Source organism: Centroberyx affinis, unplaced genomic scaffold (genome assembly GCF_046629955.1).
Source record: "Centroberyx affinis isolate AG114_WGS23_722 - 3 ecotype Tasmania unplaced genomic scaffold, CSIRO-AGI_Caff_v1 ptg001292l_1, whole genome shotgun sequence".
Classification (NCBI taxonomy): Eukaryota; Metazoa; Chordata; class Actinopteri; order Beryciformes; family Berycidae; genus Centroberyx; species Centroberyx affinis.
The window spans coordinates 453926-472701 of record NW_027279798.1 but is presented as its reverse complement, the minus strand read 5'-3'; the positions used below and the strand labels follow the sequence as shown (position 1 = coordinate 472701).

General features: G+C 41.1%; 1 protein-coding gene across 3 annotated transcripts; it reads left to right on the top strand.

The window, feature by feature from the left end:
* Positions 1–4862: 4862 nt before the first annotated feature.
* LOC139649096 (synaptosomal-associated protein 23-like) lies at positions 4863–18629 on the top strand. Of its 3 annotated transcripts, none has more exons than XM_071525411.1 (8): positions 4863–4989; positions 8262–8376; positions 12036–12077; positions 12739–12787; positions 13734–13851; positions 14856–15032; positions 15527–15671; positions 16034–18629. In XM_071525411.1, the coding sequence occupies exons 2-8, from the start codon at positions 8320–8322 to the stop codon at positions 16094–16096; spliced, it is 651 nt and encodes a 216-aa protein (XP_071381512.1). In that variant the 5' UTR covers positions 4863–4989; positions 8262–8319; the 3' UTR covers positions 16097–18629. The 3 variants fall into 3 exon arrangements, with proteins under 3 accessions (XP_071381512.1, XP_071381511.1, XP_071381510.1); XM_071525410.1 differs by lacking the exon at positions 4863–4989 and adding an exon at positions 5043–5180; XM_071525409.1 differs by lacking the exon at positions 4863–4989 and adding an exon at positions 5775–5959.
* The last annotated feature ends 147 nt before the right edge of the window (positions 18630–18776 follow it).

The following is an 18776-nucleotide window of genomic DNA, read 5'->3' as shown; positions in this document are numbered from 1 at the left end:
GGAAGTGTCCAAGCTTGCATTGTAATTGGAATTCTATACTGTCTGGACGCAATCTAGCCACAATGAGCATATGAGCAATGTAACGAGATGGAGAGGGAAAAGTGGCCAAGACCAGAAAAAAACAAGGGAAAAAGTCATGCAGGCACAGATTTAAATAAATATGGCTATTAGAGACACGTAACATGATATATGTTGATATTTTCAGGCCACAGCAATGTGAGATAAAAATCAGACAGTCTGATCTTTATGAGCAACTCAAATATCACACTGTAATGACAAGTGTAACCATAGCCTGTCAGAGGGAGGGTGGGAGGGGTGGGGGTGGGGGTGGGGGGGGTGAGTGTGCGGGAGGGTGGTCTGGGATGCGGGGTGGGTGGGGGGTTTGGGGTTTGGTGAGGTGTATATTTTCAGGTGGGATGTGTTTGTCTTATTCATGTTTCTAAACAAAGCATTTATCACAGCCTGGCCTGCACAGGCGTCTTCAGCACTGTCTAATGTCAATACGGTCGGGTGACTTTTGGAACCATGACTTTCTCATGTATGAATGTACCACTGGTCACCCACCTCTTGTCTATCTGTATTATTATGACTGTGGTCACTTACAGTACCTTCTCTCGGACTGGCAGGATGAATGGGTCGTGGGTTGGGGCTGAAGTAGGGATGGATGGAGGACAGGTGAGAAAAGGAGGCGACACTCAGTTGCATGACCACTGTGAAACCTTCAGATCAATCTTGTTTGTAATGATGATATATTTTTTCATGGGGAAAAAAAAAACAGAAACACCCTACTACCGCTCTCTTGCTCTCCCTGAGACTTTCCAAACATCAAAGGAAAAAAAAAACAACCTCTCTCCTCACACGTTTTCTCCTGTCTGGCATGCGGTCGTTGATGGATTAGCTTGGTCTGGGAGATAAATGGACCTGCAGTGTGAAACTGACTGGAGATCAGCTCTCAGAGCCCAGGCCGGATCACAATGGACATAAACACTGACTGAAGCTGGTCCTGGGTCTGAGGGTTAAACCAATGAGGGAAGCGCATAGGCCATGGCAAATGAGGCAACTGTGTGTGGTACCATCACAAACACACACACATACACACGCATACACACACACACACACACACACACACACATATACACACACACAGTCTCTGATAACGAGACTGTTCCTCTGAGACTGTGGAGCATTCATGGACTTGACTATAAAGGGAACAGCACAAAGAGAGAGAGAGACTGGAGGAGGGAGGGAGAGGGAGAGAGAGTGTGTGTGCATCAGGGGACTGAGACTTCTTTAATGTTGGGAAGTGAACATAATGAGTAAGCACTGTGAACACACACACACACACACACACACACACGAAGACCCATGCACACACGTACAGACAAATGCATACACATATGTAGAAAAACACATGTACGCAGATACATTTACAAACACACATACACACATACAAAGACACGAGTACACACACACACACACACACACACGAGAAAACACAAACAAGGGGAAGCACTCCCTTCCCTGTTTCATCTTATTTTTGTAGCATTTAAAATCACTGTTAATTACTCCAGTGTGGGATGCAGTGATGGGGTATAGCCTGTGGAAGATTTAAAAAAAAAAAAGTGTCTTCTCTTCTTCTATTCCACTGATGCTGTCCTTTTATCGTTCTTCTTCTCTGGTTTGTGATCCATGGTTGGTAGTGGTAGGATGCCTCCAGGTCTGAGCGTCATGTATGAGTTTGTCTCCTTTTCTGTTGTGGTGTTTTTTTGTGGAAGCTGACCTCAGTCATTCAGTCAGCCAGTCGAAAGTAAACACAGAAGTCAGAGCAAGGAGAGAAACACACAAATAAAGATTGTCTTTTTGTCTACTCGAAAAACAAGCAAAGTGAGTGAAGCTTCTTCAGTGTAAATGTAAATTAATTTTCATCATTTTTCATTTCATTTTTTTCATCTTTCCCCAAGGGCAAATTATTCTATTCATTTGTTTTGATGGCACCTGGCTCTTCATTTTGCCCTGTCTGTCTTTCTCTGACGTCAAAGTCGTGGGACCGTGAGCATTGAGCTCTGCCAGTCAACCCATGAAATTATTCAGATGAAATCACCCTCTCCAATCTTCAGCTGTTTCTCCCACAGCGATGTGACAGCTAATCTGAACTGCTGACAACACGGAGACTGAATAGCCTGATAGCCTCTCCTGCCTCCTTTTCATCAGATTTCCAGCAGGGTGGACTAGCGGGTAGAGAGACCGTCCCATAGCTGAAATGTCTCAGGTTTGATCCCCTGTCCGTCAACGGCCATGTGACCCGTCGAGGTGTCCTTCAGCGAGACTTTGAACCTCTACATGCTCGCTCATTTTAAGTTGGCTAAATGCCTAAGGGCTAAATGTCTAAAATGTGAATACGAAATGTTTCCTCTCCCCTTGTGACCTCAATAGGCTTTCATCAGATCCAGACACGGATAGACAGACAGACAATAGCCACTTTTCCCCCCAGTGGGGCTTGTTAAGGCCGGGGCTAGCTTGCAACATTTATCAACGCTGGTTTAAAAGCGTTATTTGAAACCACCCCCCCACTGACTCGTCTCTTTTGGCAGCATGATGCAAAAAGAATATCAGAAATGTTGTTTTTTGGGGAAAACTGAGGTACATGAATAATAGATGAGCCTCGGCTAGCCATGTTTGGCCCTCCCGTGGAAAGCGAAGGCTAATGGCTATCGATGTCTCTGGTTTCCATCAAACTGCTTCATATGAGAGCTCAGTACAAACGGAGAAAGAGAAGATTTCAGTGAAAGGAGACGAGGGAATGAAATTATCTCTGAATATTGAGACACGAGCTTGGTCAGCCAATTCTGCGGCCGGAGAGGTATCAGGTACCAACGGAATTAGCCTAGCGTAAAATGAAGCCTGATCGAGCCTTCCCTCATCTCAATCCTTGTGAGAAGAGAGATGGATGAGTAAAAGTACTGGAACGGAGCCAGATGTGAGCAGATGTGCTCCTCGAAATCATGAGAAACCAGCGATCTGGGAAATGTCACTGACACACACACACACACACACACACAGACACACACACATGCACACGCACACATACACTATAGCTCTATATCCCTTTGTATCCCTCTTCCAGATCTAATTAATCATTTGATTAATTCAGCAATTTTCATTGGCTGGTGTACTTGTGGGACAATTATTGGCAAGGATAAATTTGGCCTATATGTTGTTGTTTTTGGCAACAGTCAAAGTGGAAAACCAGAAAATACAGACGGCAACCTCTATCCATTCTTTTTCTCTTTCTGTCTGTCTTTCTCTCTCTTTGCCTCCTCGTCTGCTGCTTGTTATTTCTCTCTCTCTCTCTCTCTCTCTCTCTCTCTCTCGCTCTCTCTCTCACACACACACACACACACACACACACACACATACACACTCACATTATTAGGCTACAGGCTAATCTATTCTCCGCTCTCCCCTGTACTTTTGTCTCCTCATATTCAACTAACTGGCATGATTTAGGAATTATGGAATTAGGGCAGCGCTCCCATCTCTATTAATGAGGAACGGCATGATGAAAGAGCTTGATCCTGAACGTGCCATCTGTAGTCACTATTACACATTCACTTAATCTCTCACTCTCTCTCTTTCTTTCTCTTACTACTTTACTTTCTATTCTTTCTCTCTTTTCCGATCTCTCTCACTCTCTCTGGCCCCCTGTCTCTCTCTCTTCCTCTGTCAAACACACACACATTGCACATTACTTGTAATTACAGAGGAAATACTAATTCTCAGTTCTTCAAGGACTGTTGGATGTGGCGTGAAATGGCACGGCACGAAAGTTAAGTATGGACCACACACCCATGCACAAACTCACGCACACACACACACACACACTCAGAGGAGTCCAGATGGACCCTGTGTTATAGCTGAATAATGCATGCTATGTAGACTCTATAAAAGATACATGGGCAGAGAGAGCTGGGCACCAGGCTCTGTGGGCAGTGTGCTGAGGGCAGCTCTGGAGCATCCCTTGTGCAATTTGGAGCTGTTATGAGGATGTTCTGCTTGTAGGTATTTAGCTGCAGGTCATCCTACAGGGGAAAATAATTTAGCTGCAGTTAGGATAAGCGTTTGCCTTTTAGACGTTGTCAGTTGATATGTTGGCTGGCCCAATGCCCAGTGTCTTTGCATTCACCTTGAGCGAGCTTTTGTGGTTTTAACCATAAAACTTGGGGAATCAAATTTCAGTGCATCTCTCTCAGAAACACTTTGAAAAACACCCAGCAGTCTGTCTTCATGTAAAATACTGGGGGGGTCTGGGTGGAGGGTAAATGCTGCACTCATGTGGGGAAAATGGGCAGCGTCTCTTTTCCTCTGGAGTCATATGACAGGACATGCGCACCATCATCTGCTGCCTTCAAGTGCCCCTCGAAAGCTCGTACTTCCTACATAACAATACGACTCGTCTCGCTTTAAAGTCCGGACGCTCGGAAAAAAAAACAACCTAGTAAAAAAATGACCTGCAACAAAAATAGTTCTTCGGTGACTGATGTTTTATTTTAGAAATCAAGCGGCACGGACCTATTTTGTGCTAAAGCACCAGAATTAAGTGGAGAAAATGCGCCACCAGGCATGTAATTGATGTTTTAAATCATTTACAAGCCAAACGTCCTTGTTACAATAAAAAAAGAAAACAGAAAAATAAAATCATATATTAATTCTAATTGTGTACACAGAATACCAAACAATAACATATCGCTTTCTCCACGCTCTCGCCCCCAAACGTCACATCTCGGCAACTTGGTTCCTTTATGTTAGTCCAACTTTGTCATTCCGATATTTCCGGTAGCACATGAAGGCATCAACCGACACACTTTTCGGAGACAGCCAGGCAGGCGGTGTTGGACAGACTGAAGGAATCCAGAAGTTGCCACTGCCAAGTTTACATACCGTGAGGAAGGAGGAGTTCCGAGGACATTCTTAAAACAAGGAAGGTTAACTGTAAGTATTAACTTCTCAGATAAGAATCTTTCTCCGTTTCCACCCAACATATTTGTTTGACGGGTAGTTGGTAGAAAGCGGAACTAGCTAACTAGCAAGCTAGCACACCAGCTAACGCAGCTAGGTTAACGAGATACCCGGATCCTGCCCCGTTTGCCATACTTCAGCACAACAGCAACTTTTCAGACAATGTAAGAAAATGTGTTGTGCTTTGACAGAAACTTTGTCACTATCATCTCGTTGATGTTGATTTATTCCATTGATTCTCTATTCAATTGTTATTTTGGGACTTTACAACCATAACTTTGTTGTTTTGGGTGTGGGGGAACACTTTTTCTGTGTGTTTGTTTTAACTAACGTTTCTCATTAGTCTAACGTCACCTGCTTATCAAGCGACTAACGTTAAGTAGTTGCTCAGCACTATTTGGCTTGAAAGTCCAGGTGTAAAGTTATAGCACACAGCCTATTTAAATTTAATACGATGGAAATGATTAACCATCTGCTACAATGTCTCGTGTCCCTTTATTTATGATTGACAGCTGTAGTAGAAAAAGCTTCACACTTTGCCATCTCTCCACAAAGATATATTTTTTCCATTGTCCGTTGTAGATTAGTCATATTCTGAGGAGGTGGTTCAGGCTTTGTCATGGCAGCATGATGTCATGGGCTTGTTGTTTGTGTACACATGGCAGAATTTAGGCAGTCAACCCCCCATCCAGTACATTTCACAACACTTCACGGCCTTCAATGTTGTCATCATATCGGACATTGAAGTGCCAAGGATGAGAACTGCGAGAGGAAAAGGCCTCGAAATGTGGGGGAATAAGCAAAGACGTCAGAGTTTGCTGCAGCTTGAGCTGGAGGAACAGGTTTGAGTTGAAGAACAGGAAATGTGTGTCTCTGTAGGAAGACATGGGTTAGACAGACTGTTGTTGCTGTAAGGAGCTGCACTACACGGCAACATGAATGGGTATGTAAAGGCTTTTTAAATTATTCTAGGTCCTGTTACAAATGTGGTGTAGTGTCACAGCTTTGTTTTTTGTCATTAGGCGTGTGTGTGGTGTGAAGGCGGGGCTCACTGTCAGACTAGTTGATGATGGGCTCAATTTGCACAGGGGCAAAAAAAACCCTACTTGTTAACCATCCAAGACTTAGGTATAACCTTTCATTACCGGGTCATGTGAGTTTAAATCCATGTCCAGCTATACTCGGAGGCTTTTTGATATCCGCTGTATTGTCACAAGTTATTGATCTGTCAATGTTGATATGTTCCTCCCCTCTTGATATGGCATGGCACCGTCATGTTATGAGGACGGTAATTTGTGTGAACGAGTCCAGTTCCAGTGTTTGAGCTGAAAGCTCACCTCAGCGTCTGGCCAAGTTCAGTGTTCAGTCAGAGAAAGCAGTCAAGGCCGTGTGAACCAAGTTCCTCCTCAAAAAAACGCAGAGTCAACAACATTAAATCCTCTGAACTGTCTGCCAGCCATCCATTTTCCCTGTTTTTCTTTCAGGACCGTCAGTTACTGCAGGTTTGAAAGGGAACTTAAAGTTCAGGGGTTATTGCGAAAACAGGAAAATGTCATTTCAACTCCAAAGGAAGGGAGGAGAGCAGGAGAGGAAGAAAATGAAAGGGAAGTAAGGCAGTGTCAATACTAGTACCTAATATGCTGCACTTACAAAAAGGACCGGACCTTTGCTCATATGGTTAACTGGCTGTCCTTGACACTGCAGTCTCTTTGTACCACAGTGCAGATCAGCTTAATTCTTTGCTCATGACGATCTTGATCTCATGTTGCCACTTGCTACAAAGACTGTCTGAGTGCCTGTGCCCTTGGTCTTTAGCTGTAGCTGTTTTCTATTGATTCAGGATCTGACAAAAGACTTCTCCATTTCATCACACAGCCTTTTGGTTAATGTTGTAAAAGGCAACACTGGACCTCGACCGCATCATAACGTGTGCTTTAGATTGAACCTTTTTTTTTTTAAAGCAGTCTAAGCTCATTTAATCAATTAGGGAATTGTATTTCTTTTGCTGTGAAAAGGAACCAATATCCAATCTATAAAGATATTATTGAGGATGTAGGCTCTACCATTATAATGTAAAGTGATGATGATTCAATTAATATTTTGAATTATGGCTGCACAATTAAGCGCATACCGTGATTTTAGTTCACGCAATAAACGATAGTAGAATGTTGGCATATCAGCAATATTTAAACAACTCATTTCATTTCGAATATCCATTGTTGTTGAAAGAAGTTACGATGCAAAATGAGATGTGATGAGATGCAAAATGTATTTTGTTTGTCAAATCATCACGTCTAATAATTGTGATTCCAGTATCTGGCAAAATTATATGGAATTAGCCTATCATTTCAGGCTTTGAACTGACTGAACTGACCTCATAGCTGGTTTCAGCAATGTAGCCAACGCTAGTAATGGTCTGCCCACTTCTGCCAGCATCCAGCATGCAATCTTATGACCCTGATTTCCCTATCGCAGCCTCCTTATCGCTGTTCCCTCATTGTTAGCATACATTCTGCTAGCCACATTGCAGCTAAACTCTATACTAACAAGGAACTGCTGTAGGCTCACAAAAAATGTTTCTGCTTTGTCTGTGGAATGGATCTTTGTTTCCTTCATCAGCAAGCCTCTTGTATGCGTTCAGACTCCTAACGCTCCTTCAGGGGCAGGAAGAGGGCCTGATTTGTTTAGGTTTTGCATCTTCTTTTTCCCTCTCCATATGGACGACAATGCACATATGTTGTTGTACTTGTGCTATCAGATTCTATAGCCTTGAATGTGTTCTCCATATTTAAGATTACACGGTTGAGAAATAGCCTACAGCAATGCATCCTCACTAACTGCCACGGCACACTAATGTGCTGTGGCGTGAGAGTGAGTGTGCCTTAAGTTTTATTTCAGCTGTAAAGAAAACTGTTTTTGTAGACATTGTCAACAAATACACTAATTTACATTAATTGGAATCTGCTTATGATATCCCGCAAAGTTAATTCAGTTTGCTCTTTGGCCAGCAGCGCTTTGCATTTTGCTTTTTTTTTCTTGTATGGTCATGGTCTTTCTCATTGGCCCACAGTGAAGCATCCAATCCCTAATGCAAAAGACTGTAAAAATGGTATTGTAAACCACAGAAGCAATGAAGCTTCACCACCTCTGATCACAGAATAGTTACAAAGACCATTCAGATATATTGATGCCCTCTGGTGTGATGTTACTGAGTGACCTTTGACCTCTCTGTCTCTCCCTTCCAGGCCTCAGAATATCGAGCTCGGTGCCACTGGAGGAGCCGCCAAACAGGACAGCAGCAACATGGAAGACATGTCCGTGGAACAGATCACCATGAGGGCCAACCAAGTGACCGATGAGGTACTGAGACACACACACGCACACACACACACACACTCTCTCTCTCTCCCTCCCTCTCTCTTTCCCTCTCTCTCTCCCTCTCTACCTCCCGCCTCAGCAAGTGAGAAGCTTGCTTAATTCATGTCGAAATGACTAATGCTTAGATGCTAATTAGCCACAAACAGTGCTGAAGCAATCAGGACAACACATTTGTCTAAGATGCAAAACCGGAGTTGCGCAAATTCAAATTAACCCACACAAACAGTCCAGGAGCTGAGCATACACATAGTCTTCTACATAGTCTTCTGCTTCATTAATGTCCAAAGTACAAACACTCGGATGCAAAACATCCACAAATGTAACAATACAGATATGACCTGCACAATTAATATGTAATTAGCACATCGGCAATATTGAAACATTTCGCTTCACTTCACACACCCGCTATAATTGAAAATAGCGAAGATGTTGATTAAAGATCCATGTGATTTGTTCATAATTGTTCATAATAAACAGTTATTGTGATTAATAATAGTGGAAATAGTAGAAAAATAATCGAGAATCATTTTAGCCATAATCATGCAGAAGAAGCAATAGAGACAAAGTTTTGGTCTTAGTCGGAAAAACTGCAGTAGGACAAAATGAAATGAATACGCACACACACACACACACACTCACACTGACTACTGGGCATGCTGCAGTATTGTAGGGTTGGGGAGGGAGGGGGGATATAATTAGATTCATTAGATTCACAGTTGATTATTAAGCTAGGCATTTATAGGAAGTGTGTGACGCTTTACGCCTAATTTAGCCTGATAGCTCCCTTATCCCTCTGTGGTTCTGACATTTTGAATGCTGTCAGCTATATCTAAGCGTTTTATTATCAAGTAGATAATTGTTTAATCAGCACTCCAGGGCATCATATGATCAGCCATCTGATTCAAATGGAGGCAAATGGACTTGCTCTAGCTGGGGATTTAGGTGTGCACTTGACTTTCCTGTGATTCTCGCTGTACTAATCGTGTGTGTTTCTTCTTTTCTTTTTCTCTTTTCTCCTTTCTTACTTGTTTTTTTTTTCTTTTTCTCTGTGTATTCGCTGACTTAACCTGTAATTTTCTCCTCTTCTCTTTCTTCTCTCTTCTGCTGCTGCCTGGTCGACTGACATCTTGTTTTGTGTGGTGGGCTTAGGAGATCGTAGAAGGGTCAGTGCATGCGAGGGTCCTTCTTCTAATGCTAACCACTCATAACCGAAACACAACAGCATTTTGTTATGATATGAGAGTGTCTCCAGGTATTTAGGAAGTCTGAAGCAGGCTGTCTAAAACTGAATTATCTCACAACACAGTCTCAAAGTCTCCTCTCAGTCAAAAAATGTTTTTTTTCTGTGTGCTATTTTCCTAGTCATCCTGGTGTATTGCAGACATATAATAGCTGTAGTGCTTGCTTTTTTGCATCTTTCAGGTTTATTGTTTATTTTGGTGGTGAAACTGGTCTTAAATTTCATTCTGTGTATTAAACAGGTGTTAAAAACAGACTTGGCGCTACTGCCATTTAAGCCATCCCAAACAAATTATAAAAATTGCCACCCCATAGTATGGCTCAAAGTTTTGTCACAGCACCCCAATCTGGAAAATTTGGCAACGGCAACTATTTTGAGCTTAATTAGCCAAGTTAAAGGATTTGATGAGACATAATGTAATGTTTATCCACCCAAGTGATGTTCTGGCTAAGCCAACAGAAGCCTGGCTAAGCTCAACACATCCCTCTCTCCAATTTCGTGTTTGTCTGTTTCTCAACTCACTGATTAATGTATTCAGAGCAAACATAACACAGAGAGAATGAGAAATCTGGTCCCCACTCGCTCTTGTTAACAGTTCATTAGCGATGCTGACAATGGAGTCATGCCCTGAGTCGTCTTCCTGCCTCGCTCCTTCGCTCCTCTACACTCGTCTGGTGTCATCCACCTCTCTTAACACCACTTGCTATTAATAGAGGCACAAAGGCTCGCTCACCTGAACTGACTGCATTCCATTTTGTCGTCAGCGCTTTTTGTGTCTGTGTGCATGTGTGCGCTTGCGTCCACCTGCTCTTGTGTGTTTTCTCCTGTTTGTGTGTGCATGTGCATTTGGTTGGTTGTCTGTGTCTTACTTAGTAGATTGTTCCCCGTTTGTGTCAGCCTCTGTCACCTGATCAGGGAGAGTCCAGACACTGGAACACAATGAGAAGGCCATATTGAGGCGTATGACATAGTCTACAGTTACACTTGCCGTTTCAGTGTGACTTTTATCATTCAATCGCACAAGGATTCACAAAGTGACAGCTGTTAATCAGATCTTCAGAACCAGATATGGAAGCGGTCTGGCTCACATTGTGATTCTACCCAATCTAGACGTAATCCAGCTAGGGCAGCAACTAACGATTATTTTCATTATCGATTAATCTGTCGATTATTTTCTCGATTAATGGATTAGTTGTTTGGTCTATAAAATGTCAGAAAATGGTGAAAAATGTCGATCAGTGTTTCCCAAAGCCCAAGATGACGTCCTCAAATGTCTTGTTTTGTCCACAACCCAAAGATATTCAGTTTACTGTCATAGAGGAGTAAAGAAAAAGCTGGAATCAGAGAATTTTGACTTATTTCTCTTAAAAAATTACTCAAACCGATTAATCGATTATCAAAATAGTTGGCGATTAATTTAATAGTTGACAACTAATCGATTAATCGTTGCAGCTCTAAATCCAGCCACAGTGAGCATGTAAGCGATGTAAAGCGATGCAGAGGGAGAGCGGGGAATCGCGAATGCAGACACAGATTTAAATAAATACAGCCAAAGGAGATACGCAACAGCTGTTTTCAAGCCAAGTGTGGACATGCAATGATGTGATCTTGTAGATTTATACTCTCACAAAACTACTTGTATCGATTTGCTGCCGGCTGTTCTCATGTCGTTATGAATATGGATGTTTTTTTTTATTCTGTGTGTTTATTCTTATTCCATGCATCTCTCCTCATCCCTGTCTCTGTCTCTGTATTGTATTCTCTCTCATATTGTCTCTGTCTTTTTATCCCAATGCATCTGTCTCCTTTCTTTATACTCCCATCGCTCTCTGTCACTTACGGGTGCGTTCACACCAATCAATAGGTTTATGCCAAATGACTGCAGGAACCGATGCCAAAAGGTTTTATGGGTATAAGGAGATGGATGTTGACATCTAATAGCCAGCAGTTACTCATGCTTGGAAAATCAAAGGAAACAAAATGAATCGAGGGCAGACTTGGAGTCAAGACAAGGTACAATACTTGCTCAGTTTATGAGCTGAGGAGCACATTTCCCAACTGCTTGAAAGATCTTAACTGGTACGAACGCCAGAGAAGGTAAAAATTACGGCACAGAGCACCGACAAGTCCATCCTGCTTAGCTAAAGTAACGGAGACTGGAATCAAATTTGTTTGTTTGCAATTGGGCAGTGTAAACCTAAACAAACCAAACACAAAAATCCAACCAAGTAAACTTTTCCATTATGGTTCAGACCAAAGAAAACAAACTGTAGGTGTGATTGCACTCTAACTCTGTCTCTGTTTTTCAGTCTGTCTCTCTCGCTCTCTCTGAAAGTGTTTGTGGGTGAGAAGCTTCCTCGCCTTTCCTCATTTACTAACACCTCCTGTTGTTCCTCCCTAGTCACTGGAAAGCACACGGAGGATGCTGCAGATGGCAGAGGAGGTGAGACTTTGACAATGTTGCTGCTCCAACTGACACTGTATCATCTTACATGTACTGCTATTGTGACGACCACAAAGCACGTATCAACTTAGTTATCAGTGGCTCTAACCCGGGTTGGGATCAGGTAACTTTCAGTTCAGTGAATCGTAATTTCAAAATTATAAGGTCCTATCTGACATTTTGGTCAAAATGAAATATTCATATTATGTAGCTCCTCAAACTATTATTTACATATGGTTGAAGTTAGATTTTTGAAAATGTTTTATTGAAGGGCATAAAAAAAAAAAAAAATTGAAAAGGTTACATTCCTCTTGTTTAATGGAAAGTGAACACTTGTAATTCCCTAAGTCTGAAAAATAGGCTGAAGGCCAATAAACCTGTACAGTTCCAGGCTCATGAAATGTCAAGATGACGTAAATTGAACCGGAATGAAACTGCAGTTCAATTATTAATGACCGAGTGTTCAATCTCACTTATTATGAATATTAATGGCCTTTTTAATTTTTTTTTCTTAAAATTTTCGAATTCTGAACAGAGCCAGCCTCCTAATTAATTTAGTATGAGTTGTCTGAAACCGCGGTTCTTGCCATTCTTTATAATACAAAAATCTATCTGTAATCTTTCTCTTGGTTCTGAGTTTGTGTTTCTCTTGTGTTTCCAGAGCAAACAGACTGGCGTCAACACCATGGTGATGTTGGACCAGCAAGGAGGTAGATATACAACATTAATACCACTAGCTCTGGTGGAGATGCCTCTATGCCTCTTATCATTTTTTCTTTCCTCTCATTTATTCATTTTTCGTTTTTTATTCATTTTTTGCTCTGATTCTGTCACATCTCAAAGACAATGAATGAAGGTAATGGTGAAGTTTTAATCTAAAGTTACAGTTACTCATTTTTGGATGTTCTTCACCCATTTTGAAAGGAGCTAATTCTAAGTGACACATGGTATTCTGACCACAAAAAATTGTTAATTAATATGAATCTTAATCATCATCCTAACCCTATTACAGCCTAAATAGTATTCTAAAATACAATAATATACACATCCTTTTGTATCAGGTTGCTCTTTATTTGTTTTTTAAGTTTTCGTGTAATTGTGAGATTAACCGGATGTGATTGTGCCAAAATATCAAGTTTACTGGCAATTGTATTATTGTATTATTGGTGGTATGTATGCCAATACAGACATTTTGTTTAGGCCTGTATCAGCTGATACGATTGGTGCACCAATTTATCGCTAGCGCCTTAGTGCCTTCAGTTAGTGGTCTAATTATATCCCAGAACCAGTCTCTTGTATTTATACTTGCTAAAAAAATTTTTTTGTTTTTCTGCCTGCAACTTGATGTACAACTGCTGTCTTAGCCATGCCTTCCTTGTAAACCAATGCGCATTTGTAATTATTTGTTGTACTATCTTTAGTAGCTTCTCTTTTTCTATTGTTATCTATATCCAATTTTTTACTGCTGCAACAGCCCAATTATTGACCCAATTTAACCATCCCCAAGGGGATCATTAAAGTTTAATCTAATCTATAAATGGATAAATAAGTTACAAACAAAACAAAATTAAACACTAAGACCAACTCCCAGTACATGAAATATACTTGGGAGAAAAAGGCGATTCTGACATGGTGTGGTGTGTCTGTGTGTTTCAGAGCAGCTGAGGCAGGTGGAGGAGGGCATGGACCAGATCAACCAGGACATGAGACAGGCTGAGAAAAACCTGACCGACCTCTCCAAGTGCTGCGGCCTCTGCGTCTGCCCCTGTGACAGGTAAGCTGTACACTAAACCCTGGTGAAGGCTGGAAGTAACAGTTGTGATTTTATTACATTTTTTTTGGACACACAATTCCCATTCATTGCCAGGTGGAGATTATGTTGTCATACTTTGTCATACATCCTAATCACATCCTGATTATTGCTGGAATGTGCTGGTTTTAACAAAATTGAAATGTTTTAGTACTTGGTTTTTCTGATCTAAAGACAGCCGATAGGATTTGTGAACAATCCCCCAAAGTTTATGAATGTGTATTCCCTACCTAGGGCTGGGTATCGTTAAAAGGTTTTTGGGACCGGTACCAGTTCTTGATTTTGATACTGGTGCTAAATCAGTACTTTTTCTGGTACTTTTCATGAGGCACTCAACTTTATTGTAGGGACTCGTTGAGTGCGAGTAAGTTGAGTGCGAGTAAGTTTACACTGGGGAAAGACGCCGAAAATTAGCACTTTTTTTTCCATACTTTATTGTTTTTACATTGTCACGAATACATTGCGAGGGGATACATAAGACCCACACACAGTACCAACCTGCTTCACTCAGTGCCAAAAAAGTACCGACCTTTGTTACCCAGCCCTATCCCTACCCAGTTCTTAACACGACAGGTGCACTGTGCTAGGCTGCGCACACTTAAAACTCTTCCCATCAAGCCATATCAATATACAGTGTCAGTGTGTGTGCACAGTATGTTCTTACCTGGTTCTAAACATGGCAAAAAATCTTCCTAAAATGCTTTCACATTGGAGGAGAGGATACTTTGACGAATACCAACAGATAAGGTATGGAAAAAATGAATTCAACTTAATTATAATTAACATCTGTAGTAATAGTAGTGGTAGCCTAGTAGTAATATTAGTTGCCATTTAGTTGCCTTACTACTCATGCCGTACAGTTCCACAAGTAGCCTTGTAGTAAGATTTAACCTTACACACTTGTCAGCCTTAACCCAGACACCTAAAGATTTCCTGGTTTGTTCTGATTTTCTGTTTTTTCCCCCCAGGGTGACGTCCATAGAGCACGACTCGCGGTACAAGCGTACCTGGGGGCTCGGAGGAAGTGACGCCGGCAGCAACGTGGGCGACGGCGGGGCTGTGATCTCCAGGCAGCCCTCGGGTGTCCGCAATGGCCAAGCCCCCCAGATGAATGCTTCGGCACCCTCGGGACCCTACGTCAAGAGGTGGGGCTCACTTCCCTCTCCTGGACATTTCACTACCTTAAGAATCTTTGACCACAACATCATCAGAAACATGTTAACTGGTATTAAGAGAAGAAGTGTTTAGAAGAAGTGTTCATTCCAAGTGATGAGTTACTGTCTGTCAAAAGCCTCATGAGAAATTCAAATAATCCCCAAACATGCAAGTTTCAACCAGTACAAACTTTGACAGTTGCAGGTTTAAAGCTGTTTACCATACTTCAAATATGTACTGAGGACCACTGGGCAGATTGCTTAAAATTTAAACTTTTTCTCAAAGAACCTAAATCATAAATGACTATGAATATATTTAGAGACTGTAATAGATGATGCGGATTTAGGTGAATGCTACAGGCCAGTATTTACCTCCTGTAATGCTAAATAGAGCTAGTCACGTGTGGCATGTTGTGATACGCTTGAGACACAAATTTCCCCTTGGGGACAAATAAAGCTCGTCTCACTTTACATCTGTGGTACAGGATAACCAACGATGCGCGCGAGGATGAGATGGAGGAAAACCTGGACGCGGTGGGCAGCATCATTGGCAACCTGAAAAACATGGCTATGGACATGGGCAGCGAGATAGACAAGCAGAACAAACAGATTGACCGCATCACGGACAAGGTGGGAGTCACTTTGATTTTCTCTCAGCGTGACCTGGGTCGGGGATGTAAACTGTTTTTTTTTTTAGATTTTTTAGAAGTTCCTCATGGATCTGCCCCTAGTGGCCGTTAAGAGGCATGACAAAAATGTTTACTGTGTATCAAGCTTAATGGCCAATTAGGGAATTAAGTATAGATATATAAGATTTTCAGGGGTACAATATGTGATTCTACATACTGTGTAGAATTTTGTCTGTCCCCCCCTCCCATTCCAACTATTGTAGTATATTTATATATTATAGTAACAGTGGATTGCTTTATAGAGAGAAAAAGGTTGAAATTGATATTGCCACCTTTCTCAACTGTTCCATCTGTGTCTTTCAGGCGGACATGAACAAAGTTCGCATTGATGAGGCGAACCAGAGAGCCAACAAGCTCATCAACTAGACAAGGAAACCTGCCAGTTTGATCCATCAACCTTGAGCCTCTGCCGCAACACACATACACACACACACCATGCATACTTGCTGCTTGCACGCACGAACACACACACTTTTCACCACAAAGAAATTCAATCAGGAAGAACGTTTTTCGCCAGCGCTGCCCTAGCCTTTTCTGCAGCAACATGTAAATAGAATACACACATACCCACACACCTAATATGCCTTTTTAGAAATTGTCCTCCTCACTATCAACTATCTACTTTTTGACACATCTATTCGTAGTGATGCTGGACATTGAGAAGCAGCGTGGGCATCAGAAACTGCACCAGAGAGGAAGTGACTGACTGCCCATCACTGCTGTTTGATACCAAATATACCCCAGCCTGTCATATCGTATCTCAGCATTTACTGGAAGAGCAGCAGCAGAGGTCAGCTGCTTTTCTTCCTCACTTTCTCTCTGTGTCTCCCTCTTATTCTTCAAGTCAGATTGTGTCGGGTTTGTTCAGAACTTCACAACATTTCTGAATGTGTGTCTCTTTGTCTTTGTCAGTGTGTGTTTCTCTGGTATGTGTGGATGAGGTCACCGATCCATACCGATTAGCTATCTTTAGAAATGTACAGCACATTCACATTCATTTGTGTATCACCCCCTGTTGGTCCTATCTTGATATGGCTGCATCTAGTTTAGTCACGCTATTATGGGATATTGTTCTGTAACAAATGCATCTCATTCAAATCATATTATTGGTTCATCGTGTAATTAAGTTTATTGTATCCATTTGTATTATTTTGAGATTAAATGCTTATTTAATTATTCTTATTAAGCAGAAATGACTTGCGAATAAAGTTGGCGTTTTTTTTTTTAAACCTTTACCATGTTTCTTCTCAAGTCATTTATGCCATTTCAAGTGTAAAAGCTATTTTGAACTATCGAATGTTGTGCTTTGGATTGAGTCACAGCAAATGTTTTTTGAGCTGGATGTCAAAGCACCTTCCCCTGAGTAATAGCAATTTTTATAGGAATGTGATTTCTTAATTTTCTTACTGATGGAAAGTCTAGAAGTTATTTTGATTGTCTGCAAGAAAATTGTACGGCTCTGACTTGCTGTTAGAAACTAATTTATATCAACCAATTGGCATTTAAATGCGAAGGATAGGTTGACAACCAGCGAGGGCCGTTCATCATTACCTCCTTAGGGCAAGGCAACTTGTTTACTTTATAATAACACTGAATGTGGGAAAACATAACAATGATAACGCTGAATATTTAACAATAGATGATTACCATTATCAGATTTGCCGTTGCCACTAGTGGATCAAATGCTGTACTTCATTATTCATGTCTTTCATGAGATATTTCATTCTGACTGCAGTATTGGTGTAAACACTTAAGCATAGCTGTTTCTCAATTGCCTACAGTCAGTCTGTTTATCTAACCTCATTCTTCTTTACCTACTTGGTGCTTAATAGAGGTTTATGGCACCCAGGAGGAGGTTTGCGGTCTATGCAGGGTTCCTACACACGTCTGGAAATGTAAGGAAAATGAATTTGGTGAAGTTTTGGAATTGCACTATTAGTCTACAAGTATGAAAAAAATATTGTTCAGTCCTGATACACATGACTGTTATAGACTCTTCTGTCATTTCTCAAAATGTGATATTTGTCGACAATACGTCATATTGAACACAACCCAAAATCTCTAAATCCAGTTAAGAAATTAGTCTGAAAAGGTGTGTAATTTTGAAATGGGAGAATGTGCAGGAACCCTGTATTCAGAGTAGAGGGTTCATGGTTCATGGTTGTGTTGTAACAGCCATTGTACCACAAACAGCTCCTCTCGCATGTGTTCTGTAAATAGCCAGTTTTCACAGCAGATTTAAAGTGAAATGATAATAACTGATGATGGAAAGCATAATTCGTTTGTTGAAGCCGCAGCCCAGCTGAGAAATTAACGCTGGTGGCAAGATGCAAAAATATTTCATGTAAATTTTGTTGTTTAGGGGGGTAAATTTAGCAGCATAATAAGTCCTGGCTGGTTCTATTAGGCCTCGCTGTGGAAAATTGGCTAATGATGAAGTAATACAATATGCTGAAAATATCACTTGTATGCATCTTCTAGCTTATTTGTTTTGAAGAAAAATGATAATCTGTCTGCTCTGCTGCAGGCGTACACCTATTGAGATTGTAAAGACTGAAATGAACAGTTATTCAGGGCCTTGTATTGCTATAAGTGATTATCTTCAGCTTATGTTACTTGTCAGTTGAGATCTAATTAGTCTAGCCTGAGGCCGCTTCTCTGTCTGGAGGCTGTTTATTTACTGTCTTACCAACAGCCACTGGAATGTAAATACAACAACAGTTTTGCCTATTTTGAATATGTTGACATATGCAACTTGTCTTATCTGAAATTAGCTCGGTTAACGGAGGACTGTTAAACATAGTAATAAAAATGCCTTTTATTTCATGCCTACCTGAGTTTCAGGCTTCCTGTTTAAAATTCAAATTGTTCATATTCAATAAATCTCTTCTGAAATTCATTTTGTCGTACCCTTTTTTTTAATGAATGAAATAAATTAAAAGTTGGCAAAGGTACAACTATGGACATGAATTTCAAAATTGAATGGAGAAAGGAGATGAAAGGGACAATAACTGTTTACACATGCAACTTTTGCAGAAACAAGCTG

Excerpts from the sequence above, each read along its gene's own strand:
- LOC139649096 (XM_071525409.1), top strand. Across the intron at positions 12,788-13,733 it reads GATGTTGGACCAGCAAGGAG|AGCAGCTGAGGCAGGTGGAG; the intron begins GTAGATATACAA and ends TGTGTGTTTCAG. Across the intron at positions 15,033-15,526 it reads TCGGGACCCTACGTCAAGAG|GATAACCAACGATGCGCGCG; the intron begins GTGGGGCTCACT and ends TCTGTGGTACAG.